General features: G+C 36.7%; 2 protein-coding genes across 4 annotated transcripts; one reads left to right on the plus strand and one right to left on the minus strand.

Moving 5' to 3' along the window:
* Positions 1-94: 94 nt before the first annotated feature.
* Positions 95-12,628, minus strand: LOC110449628 (protein PBDC1-like). The gene is made up of 6 exons (XM_021496608.1): positions 12,551-12,628; positions 11,827-11,892; positions 11,551-11,610; positions 8,103-8,243; positions 2,796-2,907; positions 95-1,045 (listed from the first exon to the last, which is right to left on the minus strand). The coding sequence occupies exons 1-6, from the start codon at positions 12,572-12,574 to the stop codon at positions 939-941; spliced, it is 510 nt and encodes a 169-aa protein (XP_021352283.1). The 5' UTR covers positions 12,575-12,628; the 3' UTR covers positions 95-938.
* Positions 12,629-13,071: 443 nt separating this feature from the next.
* On the plus strand, positions 13,072-23,391 carry LOC110449630 (coiled-coil domain-containing protein 125-like). 3 transcript variants are annotated; one of them, XM_021496609.1, is made up of 11 exons: positions 13,072-13,602; positions 13,755-13,831; positions 15,465-15,551; positions 15,834-15,893; positions 16,756-16,841; positions 17,548-17,630; positions 17,843-18,006; positions 19,042-19,149; positions 19,816-20,011; positions 20,778-20,908; positions 21,330-23,391. In XM_021496609.1, the coding sequence occupies exons 1-11, from the start codon at positions 13,173-13,175 to the stop codon at positions 21,438-21,440; spliced, it is 1,533 nt and encodes a 510-aa protein (XP_021352284.1). In that variant the 5' UTR covers positions 13,072-13,172; the 3' UTR covers positions 21,441-23,391. The 3 variants fall into 3 exon arrangements, with proteins under 3 accessions (XP_021352284.1, XP_021352286.1, XP_021352285.1); XM_021496611.1 differs by having other exon boundaries at positions 17,843-17,964; XM_021496610.1 differs by having other exon boundaries at positions 13,770-13,831.

Here is a 23,391-nt window from a genome sequence, read left to right on the forward strand (position 1 = left end):
AGACAGTAGTACATAGATTGTGCGTGTTAGCGATCACGGCTACCGAGGCACCCTCAGTTCACATAGCAGATCAAACACAACAAAGGAGTCTGTAAACTGTACATGGTTTTTAATATCAAAGCATATAGCAGTAAGGTCAATATATCTCATTCAAAATAAAAATAGAAGGACACGCTATCAAAGCGTGTTGCTTAAACCATAAAATAACGTACATTGTAAGTAACAATCTGATAGTGATACTAACTTCATGATCAACTACATTTCTCGAACAACTTAAACCATTGTGTTAACAACTTGTTATTCAATTGTTTGACATTACTTTCCAACCCAAAGTCTGACTGGCAATCTTCTTGCATAATACTTCTTGGCCTTGGTATTGAACTTACATAGTAACACAATTAGTCAAATGTAGTTAAAATACATGTAGTAAGTCAAAACATGATTTACAATCTTTATAGCCTGTAACTAATGAAGCTGTGAGATGAATCTTTGATTTAGGAAAGAATCTTTAAATCTAGGGCAAAACTTAAGTTTACGACAGGGACTGAAAAAAATCCATTTGAAGCGTTAATCCATCCAGCAATTATAATACCAAATGGAGCCTACCAACAACATGTCTTGAACCACAAAGTGAACATGTTTTAAAGTGCAGGATATGCTGATTCAGACAACCATATACACAGCATTACTAATCTGCCTCCGATAGTGTTTCTCACTCGCTGGACCTGATTTTCAGCTCACATGCACATTTCCGAAGAAGTTAATGTCTCATACAGCGACAGTTATCTTGATTTTCCAATTTGTCGGTAGCTCAGTCCGGCAATGTTTATACTTAGATCAACCAACATTGAAACAAGTTTGCATTAAAATAATTTGTATATTTCTAAAATACAGATATAACCCCCAACCCCTATTCAGGACAAAATGTATGCTTGATGCTATGAACTTGATTCTTCTTTCTGTTTCTTCACCTTTTCCTTTACAGCAGCATTTAGACCTTCACGATTCCTTGCTATCTCTATGGCCAGAAACTGGATTCTTAAAACTGCAAATAAATGGAACGAAGTAAAATGGTAGCAATGATTGACCCGAAAAAAGATATATAACATTTTAAAGGAATTTCATGTGACAATTTGATTTGGTTACAACAGAAGACGCTGGCAGTGGGTGTTCATGCAATGTCTTGGCCTCTATATACAGCAAAACCACCAAAACCGCATACCGCCATTAATTAACTCGGAACGGATTTCCCCCGTTAATGCACCAGTTGTAACGCCTAACCCACATACCACCATCCACCATCATATTCCCAATACAAATAAATAAAATCACACTATTTTGACCTCGTTAAATACCACCAATTTGAGTCGAGTACAGGTATATCCCGATGACAGGAATGTTATGTACGTGTGTACATTGTATTGTTACAAGTGACTCCCGACTGACCAGGTAATCAGCTGTATGGTTGTGTTTACATAAAATTGTTAAACCATAGCTAGACGTCATTAATTAAACATTTTTTGTGTGTGACACTTCTATAAATATTGTATTAGGTATGTTTTTTACACTCAACAAGTTGATACATTAAATGATAATTTTGAAAAAAAAACATATTCTGAAGTTTATTATTACTTTTTTAAAAGTATAAGTTCAGTTGGTGTGTGAACACTTCGCTTCAAAATGGTAAACTTGATATACTGCCAAACTCTTTATACCGCCAAAATCACAGGGGACAGAAGGTGGCGTATAACGAGGTTTTACTGTAATGTCTCAATCTCCAAGATAGTTAATGTATCTCACCATCAGGATGTATCATGGTAACCTGGATAACCTTATAATCAACAGAATTCTCTTTCATTATTCATATTTAGCGTATTGAGAATGTGATGCACTGCACACCTTTGGTGGGTGATGCACTGCACACCTTTGGTGGGTGATGCAGGTATCAGGTTCACTCAAGGTGTCTTTCATGGTTTGAAAGTTATGGTACGTACAAAATTTCACAGGCAAATTTTGCATTTACTTAACCTTTGACCTTGAAGTGAAGGCCACAGTGACCTATTATGACACAGTACACATCTCCTGTGGCTGATGCAGGTATACTTCAAGTTCCATCAAAATGGCTTTAAAAGGTTAAATGTTATAATCCGAATGATATTTCACTTTAAAATTTGCACTTATTTAACCTTTGACCTTGAGGTCAAGATCACATTGACCTAATTACAGAATAGTGTACACCTTAGTTGATGATGCAGGTACCTTCAAGTTTCATGGAGATTTTTTCCAATATTTAAAAGCTATGGTCTGGGTAAGATTTTGGAGCAAATTTTGCATTTGTTCTACCTTGAGGTGAAGATGCCAGTGACTTAATGCTCGCCTCCTGAGGGATGATGTAGGTTTACAGAGTTTATTGAGTTAACCTTTACAGTAACGGATGGACAAGATTATGTTAGAGGAAGAACCAGTACTAATACAATAGATCCCTTCATTTGAAGGGGACTCACAATGAAACTAAAGAAAATCACCAAGGATCTCTATATAACCTGCTCCTAACAGTGACCTTGACCTACGCCAGATCAACCTGTAAGAGGAAACATACCTGTACAGTTTCATAATAATCTGGCATGAAATATGCCACTTTAGTGATGACAAACTTGTGACAGACAAACAGATGGAAGAGACAAATGGATATTACTGTCCATCGTGTAGCAGGGGCATACTATTTAACAAATTAATTGCGGTGCTACAATGTGATTATAACTCTAGTAAAGTCTCCATGAGAACTTTATATTTACCCAGAACTGTGTTGTCATCAGAGATATCCCCAGTACAATCTTTGCGTACAAGTGTTCCAAAGTTGTAATCCTCTACTTCACCTTCATAGCTCTGTACAAATGGGCGCCATGTCTGTAATAATGAAGTTTTACTAAATCAAGCAAATTCCTGTTTTATTTAGGACTTCAGATTTATCTTACAATAACAAGAAAAGGAAGCTTGTGTTAAAATGACAGAAAGCAGTTGGTTAATTTAGTACATAAATATGACAGGATGCTTTAAAATAGAAGAATGCATTTTGATGACAATAATAATTGGAGACGATTATAACTAATATTGGAGAAAATACATGCAACCATTTCAGGATCACTGTTCCTCTGCACTCAATTTTTTTTGGTATAGAGAAATCTCCCCTTAACTGATTTACTATAGCACAGCTGGGTCATGACACTTCCATTGATCAGGCAGCTTGGTCGGTTACACAGTTGTATAACAATCTGAAGTCCAGGGTTCTGATCTCAGTCTAGCCCCATGGAAGTGTTACACTCGGTACACAGCTGTATAACAATCTGAAGTCCAGGGTTCTGATCTCAGTCTAGCCCCACAGAATTGTTACACTCGGTACACAGCTGTATAACAATCTGAAGTCCAGGGTTCTGATCTCAGTCTAGCCCCACAGAATTGTTACACTCGGTACACAGCTGTATAACAATCTGAAGTCCAGGGTTCTGATCTCAGTCTAGCCCCACAGAATTGTTACACTCGGTACACAGCTGTATAACAATCTGAAGTCCAGGGTTCTGATCTCAGTCTAGCCCCACAGAATTGTTACACTCGGTACACAGCTGTATAACAATCTGAAGTCCAGGGTTCTGATCTCAGTCTAGCCCCACAGAATTGTTACACTCGGTACACAGCTGTATAACAATCTGAAGTCCAGGGTTCTGATCTCAGTCTAGCCCCACAGAATTGTTACACTCGGTACACAGCTGTATAACAATCTGAAGTCCAGGGTTCTGATCTCAGTCTAGCCCCACAGAATTGTTACACTCGGTACACAGCTGTATAACAATCTGAAGTCCAGGGTTCTGATCTCAGTCTAGCCCCACAGAATTGTTACACTCGGTACACAGCTGTATAACAATCTGAAGTCCAGGGTTCTGATCTCAGTCTAGCCCCACAGAATTGTTACACTCGGTACACAGCTGTATAACAATCTGAAGTCCAGGGTTCTGATCTCAGTCTAGCCCCACAGAATTGTTACACTCGGTACACAGCTGTATAACAATCTGAAGTCCAGGGTTCTGATCTCAGTCTAGCCCCACAGAATTGTTACACTCGGTACACAGCTGTATAACAATCTGAAGTCCAGGGTTCTGATCTCAGTCTAGCCCCACAGAATCGTTACACTCGGTACACAGCTGTATAACAATCTGAAGTCCAGGGTTCTGATCTCAGTCTAGCCCCACAGAATTGTTACACTCGGTACACAGCTGTATAACAATCTGAAGTCCAGGGTTCTGATCTCAGTCTAGCCCCACAGAATTGTTACACTCGGTACACAGCTGTATAACAATCTGAAGTCCAGGGTTCTGATCTCAGTCTAGCCCCACAGAATTGTTACACTCGGTACACAGCTGTATAACAATCTGAAGTCCAGGGTTCTGATCTCAGTCTAGCCCCACAGAATTGTTACACTCGGTACACAGCTGTATAACAATCTGAAGTCCAGGGTTCTGATCTCAGTCTAGCCCCACAGAATTGTTACACTCGGTACACAGCTGTATAACAATCTGAAGTCCAGGGTTCTGATCTCAGTCTAGCCCCACAGAATTGTTACACTCGGTACACAGCTGTATAACAATCTGAAGTCCAGGGTTCTGATCTCAGTCTAGCCCCACAGAATTGTTACACTCGGTACACAGCTGTATAACAATCTGAAGTCCAGGGTTCTGATCTCAGTCTAGCCCCACAGAATTGTTACACTCGGTACACAGCTGTATAACAATCTGAAGTCCAGGGTTCTGATCTCAGTCTAGCCCCACAGAATTGTTACACTCGGTACACAGCTGTATAACAATCTGAAGTCCAGGGTTCTGATCTCAGTCTAGCCCCACAGAATTGTTACACTCGGTACACAGCTGTATAACAATCTGAAGTCCAGGGTTCTGATCTCAGTCTAGCCCCACAGAATTGTTACACTCGGTACACAGCTGTATAACAATCTGAAGTCCAGGGTTCTGATCTCAGTCTAGCCCCACAGAATTGTTACACTCGGTACACAGCTGTATAACAATCTGAAGTCCAGGGTTCTGATCTCAGTCTAGCCCCACAGAATTGTTACACTCGGTACACAGCTGTATAACAATCTGAAGTCCAGGGTTCTGATCTCAGTCTAGCCCCACAGAATTGTTACACTCGGTACACAGCTGTATAACAATCTGAAGTCCAGGGTTCTGATCTCAGTCTAGCCCCACAGAATTGTTACACTCGGTACACAGCTGTATAACAATCTGAAGTCCAGGGTTCTGATCTCAGTCTAGCCCCACAGAATTGTTACACTCGGTACACAGCTGTATAACAATCTGAAGTCCAGGGTTCTGATCTCAGTCTAGCCCCACAGAATTGTTACACTCGGTACACAGCTGTATAACAATCTGAAGTCCAGGGTTCTGATCTCAGTCTAGCCCCACAGAATTGTTACACTCGGTACACAGCTGTATAACAATCTGAAGTCCAGGGTTCTGATCTCAGTCTAGCCCCACAGAATTGTTACACTCGGTACACAGCTGTATAACAATCTGAAGTCCAGGGTTCTGATCTCAGTCTAGCCCCACAGAATTGTTACACTCGGTACACAGCTGTATAACAATCTGAAGTCCAGGGTTCTGATCTCAGTCTAGCCCCACAGAATTGTTACACTCGGTACACAGCTGTATAACAATCTGAAGTCCAGGGTTCTGATCTCAGTCTAGCCCCACAGAATTGTTACACTCGGTACACAGCTGTATAACAATCTGAAGTCCAGGGTTCTGATCTCAGTCTAGCCCCACAGAATTGTTACACTCGGTACACAGCTGTATAACAATCTGAAGTCCAGGGTTCTGATCTCAGTCTAGCCCCACAGAATTGTTACACTCGGTACACAGCTGTATAACAATCTGAAGTCCAGGGTTCTGATCTCAGTCTAGCCCCACAGAATTGTTACACTCGGTACACAGCTGTATAACAATCTGAAGTCCAGGGTTCTGATCTCAGTCTAGCCCCACAGAATTGTTACACTCGGTACACAGCTGTATAACAATCTGAAGTCCAGGGTTCTGATCTCAGTCTAGCCCCACAGAATTGTTACACTCGGTACACAGCTGTATAACAATCTGAAGTCCAGGGTTCTGATCTCAGTCTAGCCCCACAGAATTGTTACACTCGGTACACAGCTGTATAACAATCTGAAGTCCAGGGTTCTGATCTCAGTCTAGCCCCACAGAATTGTTACACTCGGTACACAGCTGTATAACAATCTGAAGTCCAGGGTTCTGATCTCAGTCTAGCCCCACAGAATTGTTACACTCGGTACACAGCTGTATAACAATCTGAAGTCCAGGGTTCTGATCTCAGTCTAGCCCCACAGAATTGTTACACTCGGTACACAGCTGTATAACAATCTGAAGTCCAGGGTTCTGATCTCAGTCTAGCCCCACAGAATTGTTACACTCGGTACACAGCTGTATAACAATCTGAAGTCCAGGGTTCTGATCTCAGTCTAGCCCCACAGAATTGTTACACTCGGTACACAGCTGTATAACAATCTGAAGTCCAGGGTTCTGATCTCAGTCTAGCCCCACAGAATTGTTACACTCGGTACACAGCTGTATAACAATCTGAAGTCCAGGGTTCTGATCTCAGTCTAGCCCCACAGAATTGTTACACTCGGTACACAGCTGTATAACAATCTGAAGTCCAGGGTTCTGATCTCAGTCTAGCCCCACAGAATTGTTACACTCGGTACACAGCTGTATAACAATCTGAAGTCCAGGGTTCTGATCTCAGTCTAGCCCCACAGAATTGTTACACTCGGTACACAGCTGTATAACAATCTGAAGTCCAGGGTTCTGATCTCAGTCTAGCCCCACAGAATTGTTACACTCGGTACACAGCTGTATAACAATCTGAAGTCCAGGGTTCTGATCTCAGTCTAGCCCCACAGAATTGTTACACTCGGTACACAGCTGTATAACAATCTGAAGTCCAGGGTTCTGATCTCAGTCTAGCCCCACAGAATTGTTACACTCGGTACACAGCTGTATAACAATCTGAAGTCCAGGGTTCTGATCTCAGTCTAGCCCCACAGAATTGTTACACTCGGTACACAGCTGTATAACAATCTGAAGTCCAGGGTTCTGATCTCAGTCTAGCCCCACAGAATTGTTACACTCGGTACACAGCTGTATAACAATCTGAAGTCCAGGGTTCTGATCTCAGTCTAGCCCCACAGAATTGTTACACTCGGTACACAGCTGTATAACAATCTGAAGTCCAGGGTTCTGATCTCAGTCTAGCCCCACAGAATTGTTACACTCGGTACACAGCTGTATAACAATCTGAAGTCCAGGGTTCTGATCTCAGTCTAGCCCCACAGAATTGTTACACTCGGTACACAGCTGTATAACAATCTGAAGTCCAGGGTTCTGATCTCAGTCTAGCCCCACAGAATTGTTACACTCGGTACACAGCTGTATAACAATCTGAAGTCCAGGGTTCTGATCTCAGTCTAGCCCCACAGAATTGTTACACTCGGTACACAGCTGTATAACAATCTGAAGTCCAGGGTTCTGATCTCAGTCTAGCCCCACGGAATTGTTACACTCGGTACACAGCTGTATAACAATCTGAAGTCCAGGGTTCTGATCTCAGTCTAGCCCCACGGAATTGTTACACTCGGTACACAGCTGTATAACAATCTGAAGTCCAGGGTTCTGATCTCAGTCTAGCCCCACGGAATCATTACACTCGGTACACAGTTGTATAACAATCTGAAGTCCAGGGTTCTGATCTCAGTCTAGCCCCACGGAATCATTACACTCGGTACACAGCTGTTTATAATATCATATTCAATGATTTACCAAAGATATAGTCAACCTAGAAAAGACAGTTTCCAATCCATAGTTACTGTTTTTGACCGCGGTACAGGGATCCTTAATCAAACTCACACCAAGTTTGGGATTTCGGGTCCAAATTTTCATTTAGATAATTTGCTTATAGTTACATTATGCAGACAGTGCTTGTTCCTCGGAAAGGTATTATTATAAGTGTAAATGTCAACTTACAGATTTTGCATCAGTTGTCTTGAGTTCATCTTCCTTAAGGACATCAATAGCCATGTTTGGGAAAGCCTGCCGAAAGTTTTTGTAAATCTCATCATCTTTGTTTGTCAGTTTCAGCAGCGAGGAGTCAACAGAACACAACAGCTATAGTGAATACAAAATTGTCAAATGTTATTTTTGGCAAACAAATATTTTTTTGTAAAATTAATCAAACCAAATCATTCTAATAAAGGCCAAGTTTGCCAGGAAAATCAAAGAATCAATTTTGGTAAGGAGGAAAGGGGATTTGATGAACATAGAGGGAGGGGGATGCCAGCTGAGTGATCTTTATGATCCCGTTTTAACATCCACATGTAAACATGTCACCCATCCCCTTGACTGCCTGCAGTATTAGAGTGCAATTGGGCGAAATGTCTCTATGATTTTTGACAACTGACTTGTTCTGATTTGGCAAACAGTGAGTTGTTTCCAGCTGTTTCGTATTGAGACACACCAGTCATTTGCACGCTTGGCTTGACCAAGCTTTTTCAAGCTGAATTCCTGTTCATCTTCAAAACAAACTTTATTATTCATACCAAACTGATGAATCTTATTCGAAATAGCAAATCATTCTAAATTTATCTAAATAATGACATTACTATATTGACAGCTTAATGATGATATGCATACTTGAGAAACAAGAGTCCCAATGGGCCTGCATCGCTTACCTGGTATCGATCTCAAACTTGTAACCTTAAAAGTGGACTAAAATAAAGCTACATGTAAAATATCCTTATTTATGACTATTTATCATTAAAAAGAACCTGTTAAAAAAATTACAGACTTATTTGACCCCTGTGACTTTGAAAGTCGACCAAGATCATTGTGTTGAAGAAACTTTATAGCCCTTCATCTCAATATCAGGGATCGACACTAACGCTAGCCCGGGGCTAATAGAAATTCATGTCGGGCTACCAGAATATGTTTCATCACTAGCCCGATGGGCTAGTAAGATTAGAAGCACTTTACACTAGATAATTCAAGTTCCTTTTACAAACAACGACCTATTTATTGATAACAACAGCAGAGTCCCAGCTTGAGCCTCCAAGAAAGAAGTCGACGCTGAACAGTGTAAAAAATGTTAGTATGCTGACAAAAAAATATTCATTTGAAGCGTAAGATACTGCAAAATTCAAGCCTTTATCCGATTTGGGTCCTGACATTCGCAAAAACCGGAGACGCTGATTAGTGACTTCAGAGCGTTCTATAAATATCTCATGTGAGCCCCGGGTGCTAATTTCATTTATAAGAACACCCATCAGATTCTTCCTTTGATACAACCATAAATGAATATAATTCCTCTTCATATTTTTCAATGAATTAACAAAATGATGGTTTGGTGATCCAATTTGATTTGGGTACTGTCACCTTACAGTATATCGTTGTACAAAATTCAATTGTAAACTAGACGGATAGTTACAGTACACGTCAATCAACTCATCACTGGTAATAGTATTACAAATGTGATCATTTCCCCCAAAATATGTCTTAAGAGCCGAGATACATGTTTTTGTAATTTAAAAATATGGAAAAAAATCCTGAATTTGTACTTTTAGCACTGTACTAGAAACTGCTTACTGCAGTACAATAAAAAATACTTTAATCATGGGTTACCAGTTTGAGATTGAAAAATGAAAAATTCTGGGTCAAAAACAAGTTTTTTGTTACTGAAAAAAATCCTTAATAACAGTGTAGAAAAGGCTCAGGAGCCAGCATTTTGCATCTACACTTTAATCTACACCCCCCTCCCGAACCCCCCTCCCTTGCTACGCTTGTCAGCCAAGGTGTTTCGCATCTTGGATGAATCGCAAACCGGGCTACCAAAATTATTTTTTTACTAGCCCAATGGGCTACTATTGTATAAACTTAGTGTCAAACCCTGAGTATGCAACTTGCCAAATATAACCACCCTAGACCTTTAGTATATTGAGATTAGGTCATACTGGCAAAATATCAACATTTTTGGTATTTGGTTATTCAGAAGAAGTTGTTTTAAAGGTTTAAAACATATTTTACCCTGTGACCTTGAATAAAGGTCAAGGTAATTCATTTTGAAGACTTTGTAGCCCTTCATCAAAGCCTGTTACTGGACAGATATCAACATTCCTGGCCTTATTGTTATTCAAAAGATGTGGTTTAAAGGTCATTGATTTGAACAAACTTTGAAGCCCTTCAGAGGATGTCATTTAAAGGTTTTAAACATATCTGACCCCTGTGACCTTGAATATAAGTCAAGGTAATTCATTTGAACAAACTTTGTAGCACCTAATACCAGTATGTTACTGGCCAAATATTATCAGCATGGCCTTTTTGATTATTCAGAAGATGATGGTTAGAGGTTAAACACATAGTTGACCCCTGTGACCCTGACTTAAAGTCAAGGTCATTCATTTCAACAAACTTGGTAGTCATTCATCCAAGCATGTTTCTGGCCAAATATCATCCTGGACCTTTTGGTTATTCAGAAGAAGCTGTTTGAAAGTTTTTGAAGATAATTGAACCCTATGACCTTGATTATGAGTCAAGGTCATTGATTTGACCAAACTTAGTAGCCCTTCATGCCTGCATGTTACTGGCTAAATATGATCCCCCTGGTTCTTTTGCTTAATCAGAAGAAGTTGTTAAAAGATTTTAAACAGATTTGACCCTTGTGGATTTGAACAAACTTGTAAGGCCTTCATCCCAACATGCCACTGGCCCAATATCATCAGCCTGGGCCTTTTGATTAGTCAGCAGAAGTCGTGTATATATTTTAAACATATTTGACCCCTGTGACCTTGAATATAGGTCAAGGTCATTGATTTGACCAAAAAAGGTATCCCTTCATCTACGCATGATTCTGGCCAATATCATCACCTGTGGCCTTTTGGTTATTCAGAAGTTGTTGGAAAGTTTTTTAAGATAATTGACCCGTGACCTTGAATATGAGTCAAGGTCACTGATTTGAACAAACTTGGTAGCCTTTCATCCAAACATGCAACTTACTAAATATAATTTTCCTGTGCCTTTTGGTTATTCAGAAGAATTTGTTCATAGATGTTAAACATATTTGACCCCTGTAACCTTGAAAATATGTGAAGGTCATTCATTTGAACAAACTTGGTAGTCCTTCATCCCAGCATGCTACTGGCGGAATACCATCACCCTAGGCGTCTTGGTTGTTCAGAAGTTGTTTAAAGTAAAAAGTTGACGGGCCAAGTAAGCTAAAAACTATCATGACCTGCACAAATATTTCCCATGGTTGCATGAAAATGTGTTTATGTATGCTCATATGATTAAAAAACATTCAATGATAGTCTGTGTATTTTTAATTTTTGTAGTTAAAAAAAAAATGAAATTGGGAAATTGATAACAGTGTATTTGATCATTTAGAATATGCAAGTTATTTGTTTGTCTTAGAAAGTTTACTTACATTGAAATATGTTTCTGCATGATGGTATGCTTTCATAGCCCACTGCATTTCAAGGCTTGCCTAAAATATATCAATATGCACTACAGTCCATGATTATACCAGGTAGATATATAATACCAATAAAAATTCATGTATTACTTAACTTTTTAAAAGTTGCAGTTTCAAAGAAACAAATTTAAATTAAAGTCAAACCTGCATTTAAAAGTAATATCAATGGCATATATTTCACACATAATCTTATTACATTTAGTTATTGTATAGTGCACACCCACTTACATCGTTCACATATTTAGAGGCGTCTGTACTGAGAGCACTCGCTGCTGATGTCATCTGATTCACATTCTATCAAAATAAAAAATAAAAAACATGTACATTGTATCATACAGACTATTTTGATTGACGACTTTATTAGATTTCTATGAAAATACACCTTCCAGTTGTTTCAGGTTCCAAGTGTAATGACAACCTTAAATGAAGAGCACATGGTATATATCCCTTGAACAGAACTGTATGTGACAAAATATAACTAGCGATCAAGTTCCAAAAAAGGAGGAACCTGCATGTACAGACAGTTTGACAAGTTTTTAGCACTAGTTTCCTCTGGCCCTGACACCAGACTTAGACATTTTGACAGATAAAAGGCTGGTGTAGTCAAAATGTCCTAGACTTGTGTCAGGACCACAGGAAACTCGGGCTAACAAATTTTGCTCGACAGAAATCATGCAGAAATGTTGGTATTCCTTTTTCATGTAAATACTGACAAGTATTTATTTTGTGTATTTCTGAGGAAACACCCAATTTACACGTCTTATTTACCGATGGCGATGGCAATAAATATGACTGTTACGCAAATTGAAAACAGCTATCGATAACAACGATCCTGACAATCTGTCAAACGCTGGCATTTGCTCGTTCAAATGCCTACGATAAAAGAACAAAGAAATTGTATATATCTTCTCAGTTTCTTTGATAAGGTTGTGCTGATCGTTATTAAATTTACCAGTCCTTCCAAACCGAAAGACATGCTGCCTTTTGGTGTTTCTTCGTTATATGTACGCTTTAAAATGCTTGCATTGAAAGGCTGTTTGAAACAAACGCATGCTAGATCTAGGTACTGGATTATCTAAATGTTGGAATAAAATATCCGACAATGTATTGTCATAGTAATTATTATGAGAATAGATATCGTAGAATGCATCGATATTAACATTCTTTTTAATTAAAACGCTGTGCAATACATTTTTAATGAATTTATAGCAACACAAATATATTTCAGTATATTTCCGGATAATATTAGTTGGATTTGCGAACTAGACTATCCTTGACTGTTCACTTTAAATTATCGAGGATATCCATACGCATTTTAATAATGTGCGTAGAAAAATGCAAAATTGATACAGCAACGTATAATTAGATGACTTCAAATAGCTGCACGTAGTACATAGGAAACATTTAATAGATTTATTATTTAGAAAAAGATTATTTTTAAGAACTACTTTTTGCGTAATGGGTTCCTGTTTATGGATGCTGTTCGGTCTTCCACGACTGCTAAGATTTCCGTATTTTGGTCAAATATTGGTTACAAATGAAAACGTTTACTACAGATGCGTTAATGCATCATCATGTCGCTTGATGCTCCTAATCAAGAAGAAAACAATTCAGAAAATGGTGACTTGGGTCTTGGTGAAGGGTTACGGCCCGGATCCCTCCCAAAAATATTAAAAGGTTGGAAAGTAAAGAAAACTAAACAGAAGGAGAAATACTTACCAGATGATTTTTATTGTGGTGATCTGCATCCTCCAATACAGAGTAAATCACGACTGACATTTCCTAGAAAGACGAGAACACAAAGTCATTCTTCAATAGATTCCGATGATATGAGTGAAAATGACAAGGGCAATGATAACTTCCCAACGTTTGCTGATATTCCATATGGAACTTCACTAAAGCAACAAAAACGACTTTTTGAAAAAGACCTGTCAAATATAAGACAAAGATGCCAATCTTTAGATTCATCTTCACAGCTTTTTCTCTCCGATGGTAATTCAAAAAGTAAGTAATGAAAAAAGACCTACTATGTAAATTGTATTTAATTTTCTGGAAAAAATGGACTTGTTGATTCATTTAGCATTTGGCAATTGCCTTTGATGCAGAATTTAAATACATATATACATGTCGCTAAATATGTTACCAAATTAAAACAGATTTGGTTTTTTCAGCAAAACTTCAGAGAAGTCTAAGCAGAGATGCAATAGAAAAAAAGTTACTGGAAGCAGAACAGGTGAGAACATATTATAGTCAAAACATTGTATATTATATGGTAGTGTGTTGACCCATGGAATTAGATTATGCTATCTTAGTGTGTGATTTACCCCTACCTTTTTGTATTTATTTATTTTTCTGCTTTATCAAATATAAGTATGGCTATATCGTCTAGAACTGTAATTCTTGGCATTCTTGAAGAATATCATTTAATCCAGTTGGTATATCTTAATTACATGCATGCATTATTTCAGTTTGATATTATATATGGTTTAAAAATTGTTTTTCAAGATGACAGTATTTTTTGTTTTAAAAAATATGCATATATGGTATGGTATTAACAGTAAAACCTGTTAACATGAAACTAAAAACAAAATTAGGTAATCATACCCTGGGTTATTAATTATAAAATTGGTCAGTTTCATTGCATCCTGTTAATGTCATGACATTTGTGTCATTTCTTGGGGGTTAAATGTGAAATAATAAAAGCAGGGATAATCCTGTGGCGGGGGGGGGGGTAGTCATGAGGCCATTGACCCCTTAAAACTGAAATTGACCCCTCCATGTTCCAATTTTCTTTAAATTTTATTTAGAAAGGTATTGATATTGACTAAAACTTGCTGAAAATGGCCCACTGCTCTCAAAGAAATGATAAAAAATATAAAAGAAATGTGACACATTAACCAACAAGTTATTTTCATATATATGAAGTTGGAAAAAAATGAATATATCACTTATTAGAAATAAATTTATAATTACTGCATATATATATATATATACAACCTATGTACATAACCAGGCTAGGTAAGTTAAGACACCTCTTGAACAGCTTCTAATCTCTTGTTTTACACTAAACCAAGTTAGTTGGGTAAAAGCATACCCATGGCAATTACAAGAAAAGTATTTTTTATGTGTTATATACAGTAACAGAGAAGAGAACATGACAACTCAAGTGACTAGAAATACATGCACAATATACAGTACAGTAAAAGACAATCATAGGCAAAATTATTGAACTGTCCGTTGTTCGTGTCCTGTGTTATCTCCCTTTAAACATGATAGGTTATGTTAGAGATAAACAGAGAGGCATAATGAATGTCCGTTATACCTTCCCTGAGTTATCTCCCTTTCACTACAAAATAAAATAATGATTGTGTTCATTAAACTAAACAATCATGGAAATTTGTATACAAACATTTTCCCAGTTCCTGCAATATTGTCAATTTATACAAGAAAATTGATATGAACAGAAATTTGATATTAGTGGAATATATTGCATTATGCACTAACATAAACTTCGCCAGAGTTTCCTCTGATACCAACTTAGACATTTTGACAGATAGATGTCTAGTGTGGGATGACACCAGACGCCTATCTGTCAAAATGTCTAAGTTGGTATCGGGGCCAGAGGAAACTTGGACTAACTACTGGGTAAAACAAGGAATTGAACATCAACATGAAAGTTTGATTTGAGCTTGACTGACGTTTTATAATTATCAGGGACTTATAACTTTACCAGAGATGGTCACCAGGACAAAGTTGATATAAACAGTTTACAAAATGATACATGTATGACTACTGTTTTAGCACCACCTATGATCATACAGTGTTTTATATGAAAAATTCACATTTTATTTTGCATGTGGCTATAGGAAGTGGAAGAACTGAAGAATGATCTGGAAATATATCATAAACGACTAGAAGCAAAATACCAAGCTATTGCTATTCTGAAAACACAGGTACAGTATACATCAATCGATTCTGTAGAGGACTATTCTAGTTGATTGTTTTAGTTGATTTGATACAAAGTACTCATAATATGTACCTGTATTATATGACTAGTTGATTGTCAACATTTATCCTTTACATGTACACATGAGTTTTAGTAGAGTGCTAATATAATGTTTGAGATCTGATTGATAGGAATCAAAGCACTATATCCATGTAATGACAAAATATTGAATGCATGAACATACTCATACTTTAGGGGTACAAACAAAATTGTTTTCCTTTTCTAACAGGTCTCAGAAATTGAAGAAAAAGATCGGAAGACAAAAAAGTACAGTCATTCCCTTGAGAAGGTAAGATCTATATAAAAGATCTGGTAACTGGTTGATGCATCGTAAGAAAACAGATGTGTTGCTAGTATTTCCCTCAAAGCCACAGCAAAAAACTTGTTTGTGTAAAATATTAACTGAAACTCATTCAGGGTATTGGCCTCTGTCGTGAAGAGTTTTGTTATCAAGCAATTACTTAAGTGTACTGGTAGATGTCAAAAGAAGAGATTTGTTGTAAACTTACATATTTTAGCAGTAGTTTTATTTTAATGATTTATACGCTTTAGATTCTGATATTGCGCTAAATTATGACTGCACCAATTGGAGTTTCTGTGTATCGTTTTCTATTGCATATTTTGTGTGCATGCCATTTGATGCTGATCTGTTTATATTTGGTAAAGCACTAAAATTTGTATGTTTACATTAAAGCATGCTTATCAAAACTTCCTTGAAACCAGGCTGAAAAGGTCATGTTTTGTTGACAAGTAGCTTGTATAATAATAATAAGTACTGATATTTTTATAGACAATACACTTAATAATGACTGTTTAACAATAATTGTTATAGGCAGTGAAAATACCTTTATCCATTGGTGTTTGATTATTTTTTTTAACAGTAATTGTTATAGGTAGTAAAAATACCATCATCCATTGGTGTTTGATCTTAATAAAAAAAAAAGGTACATATTCATACATACAGATTCCGATGTAATGATCTTCATCTGTAAAAATCTCACAATGTAGTAATACATTCTTGGATAATTTTCACCTGAACATAAGTTGCTCTACCTGTATTGAACATTATTTTATTGAACTCATAAAATGTCACAATGTAAAAATAATGATTACATCAAACACACAATTGATTGTGAATAACTGTTTTGTAGGAGGTTAATCAACTCCACTTTGAATTGGGCAAACAGGAAAGTAGTACGGAAGACAGTCAACAGTTGTGGGCCGTACGATTTGACAGGTGAGCACATTGGTGATATCAGACCCCTGAGTATTCCAACATCCTGTCTTATCCAACATAATGTTCTAAAGGAAAGCTTCCAAACAAGACCTGTGTATTTAAACAGCCTGTTTAATCTGACCAGTATGTGATGTGTCATAGGGTGTCAGAATAGACAGGTTTATTGTATATGCAATATATATATATATGACGATATCCCCTTGCACCTTTCCCCTTAGATTCTAGAAAGAATGTACTGGTAAATTGTGTACATTTTTCCTGAAGTTGACCCTTCACACTGCTTATTCATATGTAAAATCTATTTTACAAGTAAGTGTGTATTATTGAGCCTCACAGCAAAACACAGTTTTTAGTTATAGATACTTGAGTACAAATCTGAGTAACATTGTACCGATTAGCTTCTGCGTGTAAAAGTAGGAACAATCGCAGTAGTACAACTATATCCAGACAGCTATCTACTGAGGTTGTCAGGTGGTGCAGTGGATAACTTGCCTTTCACCAAGATGTGGAAAGTTATTGGGTTACCTGCACAACCACATGGGTTTTTGGTGAGTTCTCTGGTTTCTTAATTCCCAATTGTGCTAACAAGAGTGATTAGTCGATTGAACTTATTTCACAAATGGTGTAAAACAACTATCCACTGAAACAGTTAAACATTGTTTGCTCATAGAAGGAACATGACAGAAAACCCATTTTACCATTTCAGTGTATGCAGGGACAATGTAGCTTTAACGGTGGAACTTGAACAAAAGACAGCGGAATTGAAGGCTGCTCATTCACAGAACCTCTGTAAGTACAAAGTTATTTGGTCACTTGCTTAACATGTCACATGAAGGCTTTGCTAAGATACTTTTCCTGGAAACATTAAGGTACACATTGAATGGCAATAATATTATCAGTTGTGGTATTGCTTTCGATGATATTCAAAAGTTTATACAGGTTTATTTCCTGTTATATATTAAAAATCGACAATGGCTGATCGGTGCTTGTTTTGTATACAGATTTGCATCGGGAGCGAGACGAGCTTATCGCTTTGTTAGATGTCCAGGAAAGAGGAATTTATACAAAATCAAAAAGTACATCCTCTGATGATCAGGAATACAGCCAGTACACTTCTGCAGAGGTAAAGGTTGAAGGTCGTAGTAAAGTTCAAGTGTCATCAGAGGTATGTGTATATCTCTTGATTATTAGCATGTGGCATGTTACATTACAACGTGTAAGATATAAACAAGACAAACACAGGTAAGTTAAACATTGTAATATAATGGACAAACTCTTCATTGACAAGGTCAAATGTCATAAACTATTCAGCAACATGGACGGGTCAAACGTCATATAACAAACAATTCAGCGACAAGGTCAAACATCATATAACAAAAGTTTTCAGTGACAATATCAAACGACAAGGTCAAAAGGTCATATAACAAACTCTGCATTGACAAGGTCAAAAGGTCATATAACAAACTCTTTATTGACAAGGTCAAAAGGTCTCATAACAGAATTTTCATTGACAACGTCAGATGTCAGATAACAGACTCTTCAGTGGCAAGGTCAAACATAATATTATAACAGACTCTTCAGTGACGAGGTCAAATATGTCATAATGTGATCAACAGGGCAAAATATGGTGAATTTTAAGATTAGAGTCTGAACCGGAGAGCATAATTATATATAGTTAATTACCTTTCTGATAACATTATTACAATATACTATAGTTTGAGTTTGCATGATTTCACAGTTATTAACTACACTGTATATAGCTACTAGGTATTTGTTGGTTTTACTGTGAACAGAGAATGAAAATTATGTTTATTTATAATTTTATGAATTGTTTATCATGGAGTTACTCTTGAAAACATCAATTGACCTTTTGTAGGTCAAAACATTGAAATATTCTGTAGAAAGCTTTTTACCTCTCTTTTCAAACAGCAAGTACTATTTTGAAATAAAATACAATTAAATTTGTTCATTTATTTGATTTGTCTGATATTTTGGTGTTACTTTGTCGATATTTCAGCAGTAAAATATCTTATGTATAGTCTACAAGTTCATTACCTGATATTTAGTAGATAGATTCACTCACTTGCAAACTTTTCAGGTTACTAAAACAGTTTTAATCCCTGGTAAGTAACATTGGATGAAGACCCAAATAATCGAGACAGGATAGTTGTAACCTCAATACAATTTCTGTTTGTCACAGCTAGCCATGATGGGTGCCTGTAAGTGTCGAGGCACTGAACCAGAGCCGTGTGGATGTGCTATGGCCGCCGCTCATCTACAACGAGAGATCATCAAGTGCCATGAAAAGGTAGTACACATTGTTTCCATCGTCTTGGTATCTTTGAAACAAGGTTTGAATTATCCTGTTATAATTCAAATTTCCGCCATTCCCTTCATTGATAGACCATTTCAGGTCAGATCATATAACTTCAAAAAAAAACCATAAAAAGTGATAATCTTCTATACCACTAAGGCACAATACCGGGGGGAGGGGTTCAATTCATTTATGAAAAACCATGATTATTTTGGTAATAAAACGGTATAAAAGTCATTTTTGAAATTTCAACACATGGAGTAATAATATTTTTGAAAATTCTTTTCAATAAAGTTCAATTTATTGCATTTAAAGTGATATTTAAGGTATCTATTCTATTAATTAAATACCTATATTATAGTCATTAAATGTTACATTTAATATCATAATTGATACATAGAATTGGTTCTGGTAATCCTATGTATTAGGTCAGAAGTGGTCGTCAGTCAAGCAACATGTGTTTTTCAGCTGTTTCTGTCACGTACTTGGGTAACTGTTGATGTGTATAACAAATCAACAGAACTTCTCCCATAGCCACAAGTAATACCTAAAATAAAACACATGTAATGAAGAAAAAGTTCAGAACTAATTGAATTTGGACATACATGTTCGTGTATAGCCCTTGTTGGTGAGGTGTATTATTATATATTTGTTAACTAGAATGAGATGTACCTGCGAAGACGAGATGAGGCTTACATGACGGCTGACGCCTACCACATGGCGTTTGAGGAGCAGCTGTCCAAGAACAAGGCACTCATGCTCCACCTAATAGACATTGCTACCTCAGGCTCCGGACCGTCACGCATCACCAAGGCTAAGGCTATTGTCAAGCGCTTCATACAGATGCTCAATGATGGTGGGTTACTCCTTTGGTTGTAAACAGGAAGGGTTTTGTATAGAAAACAATTAACATCAGTCATTGCAGATTTCACACATATAGTGATATCAGTACATATTAGTGTATTTTTAGTATAGTATTCTGGTATAAATTTATTTTTAGTGTAGTATCCAGATATATTGGAGGCACTGTAGTCTAGTGGTAGGACGCCAGACTCGTGACTGAAGGGTTGCGGGTTCGAGTCGACACGGCACTGTGTTGTATCTTTGAGCAAAAAACTTTACATCACTTGTTCCAGTCTACTCAGCTGTAAATAAGTACATGGTTGAGCAGTGCTAGAATTGTTGAATGCTAGCTGTGAGTGCCGATAAAGCGGTATATAAGAACTTCTAATTATATATGTTACTACATACACTGGCAAAATTACTTGTTCTGTAGTGTGCATCAACAAAGCACCTACTGCATTCTGTGAAGTTTTCTCCACAGTTTAACTTTCGTCTTTTGTACCCTCCACCCTGAAAGAGAATTTATTCTGACAGTGAATATTTATACAACACATAAGTATAAAGTCATAACATGAGATGAGCAGAATTAATAACGGAGAATATTGATTTTACTAGTTTGAAGGGTAAAATTAGACTGGGTGAAAAATTCCTAGTACACATTGTATTTTAGTGTATGACCTTTAAAAATATAGGCCTTGCTGAATTATACTGTATAATAAAATATAACACACTGAATATATTGTATGGTAATTATAAATATGGTGTTTATTTGTTTACAGAGGACTACACCACAGAGCTAAAAAGATTTCATCCACAAGGGGAGGGAACTGCAAATAACGGAACTTGTCCCCTACCCCCGGGAGTCCCGCCCATAACCGACAGAGACCTGGTACTTGCGTTCACAGAAATAGTATGTGCCTTCTTTTAAATATATGATAGATTGCTGTCAATTTGAGATCTTATAATTACATTGTATAACAGAGTTGTTAAAATGTTTTGAATTATATTTTATACAATTACTCAACATTTTCTAGAGGACTACTTTGAAAATGGTCATGTTTTGCTAATTTTGCAATATTAAATTAGTGTGAAAATATGCACATACATGTATAGTGACACATTAACATGCTGTTGCATGAGTACTGTGAACAAATTGTCTTTCTGCAATATTCTGATAAGTTTTACTTTCAAATTGACTGTTAATGGCTAACTGATGTTGTGACAACTGTAAACAAGATTTTACCGTTGATAAATAGTTAATTTATTGTTTTGACTAATTTTGAAATTTATTGTTTTGTCTAACTTTGTAAAAAAAAAAATCTTTTTAACAGCTACATGATAGAACTGAGGACTTAGCCAACAAGAAAATTGCCATACAGGTCCTCGGGGATCGAATCCAACATTTAGAGGAAAGATTAAACATTCAAGAGGATGTATTCTAAAGTTAGACGAAAGATCGGACATTCAGCAGGATGTATTCCAAAGTTAGACGAAAGATCAGACATTCAGCAGGATGAATTCCAAAGAAAGAGGAAAACAACCAATGAGAAAACACTGTTTCAGATGACAGCAAAATGTCCAATCAGATTTATTTATTCATTTTGCTGCTTTAAAGCAAACAACCAATCAGAAACCATGTAAAATGTCAGCAGTCAAGTCAAGGCTGTTGTCCTGGCTAAACACCTGTGAGGTACCGGTGACTGTCATGGCTGGCCTGTAGAGAGTGATACATTGTGGACTTTCATCCTTACCGGTATAATTGTCACATATGTTATCACAGGCTGGTTTGCCATCATGGTCAGCTGATCAAGTTTCAACAACTAGACCGTGGTTACGGCTAAGGACTTTTTCAACATTGTTCATGGTGTGGAAGTGGATGGCTCTCTAATGTCATCAGACATTATTGACTTAATTTCACTGACATTATTGATTGGTCAGCCAGTAGTTGGACTGGTCACTGCTAAACCCATTTTTGATAAGATGAATCTTGTAAAAAAACACTGACCGGTAAAGACAGACTTAAAACTTTAAGTGCATTGTCAGACATTCTGTTTACGGTAATACAATGTTCTTATAGCTAGATACAGCTCACATGGACGTGACTTCCAAGGTCTCGGTTATCATTCCACAATGTATTTATGTTACTGCAGAGAATATCTACGATATACTGATACTATAGTGCTAAATTTCTAGGTTGTTGTGGGAAGGGGTGCTGTTTGTTGTTTTGTAATTGTTAATGTTGATAGTTTAGCTTACAATTATAAGTGAATCTGAAGAAATCATGTTTTAAAGGTTAAAAGATAAATATGTTTTTAAGTTATAATTCCATGGAACTTTGTTACCTCATGGATAGATAAAAATAGATTAGATAAAAAAAACTATGGAAGAAAACGATTTTATTGATAAGTACATAGGCCAAACACATGATATATGGGGACAGTTATAGTACAACTGTTTCTTAGAGATTTACTATATAATCAATCATGTTGCATATTGATTGCATTTGTTAAATGCATATTTTTCTCAAATTAAATGAACAGACATTTTTGAGAAGATGATGTCTGAAAAAAACTACAGACTAATATTGAAAGTAAAAATGAATACCAACAGTGTTCTGCCATAAGTGTTAATCAAATATAAAAATCATAATATTGATTGTGTTAAATTAAGGTCTGATCAGATGTTCTAGTGCACAAAAGTCACAAAATTATATGTTCCCTGATAGTGTTACGGAACAATGTGAAAGACAGAATATATTGTTGATTTTTTTATTGTGTAATTATAATATCATGGTTATATCATCATTATATGTTGATAATAAGAAAATCTACAGGTGTATGTATTTTCATGATTCATAATAACGTCAACCAAATACAAATATGTGCCATCTTCACTTTTTAATTAATTCTCAATAATTTTAATTGTGCAGAAAAGGTATATTGTTTTGATATAAAATTGATATGTTGATCTACAGTTTAACAAGGATTGAGATAATTGAATCATGCCAGTCCAGAGGTGTTTAACAGGGATGTGATTCTTCCTCTTTTCAGAAGATTTCCACTTTTTCCTATTTTCGCACGATTTAAGAAATTCTTGATTTACTCTGAAACATTTTTTTTAAAGTTTATGAGGGGTTGAGATGTGTTCCTCCATTTTGCACTTTGATTTCGTCTTTTTTTCAAACCCCAATCACATCCCTACATACTATTCTGAAATTCAGAATCAATACCGTATGATCTCAAATTCTTGTTTTTTTGTGTCGCCTGCGAAAAGCTGGTGACACATAGGTATTGCTATGTCGGCGACGGCGGTGGCGGCGGCAGCGTCCGAACAGAGGTTTTCGTCAATAACTTGAGTTTCCTTTGGCCGATCAAACTCAAACCTCATGCAGTG

This window comes from Mizuhopecten yessoensis, unplaced genomic scaffold (genome assembly GCF_002113885.1).
Source record: "Mizuhopecten yessoensis strain PY_sf001 unplaced genomic scaffold, ASM211388v2 scaffold4723, whole genome shotgun sequence".
In the NCBI taxonomy this organism is placed as follows: Eukaryota; Metazoa; Mollusca; class Bivalvia; order Pectinida; family Pectinidae; genus Mizuhopecten; species Mizuhopecten yessoensis.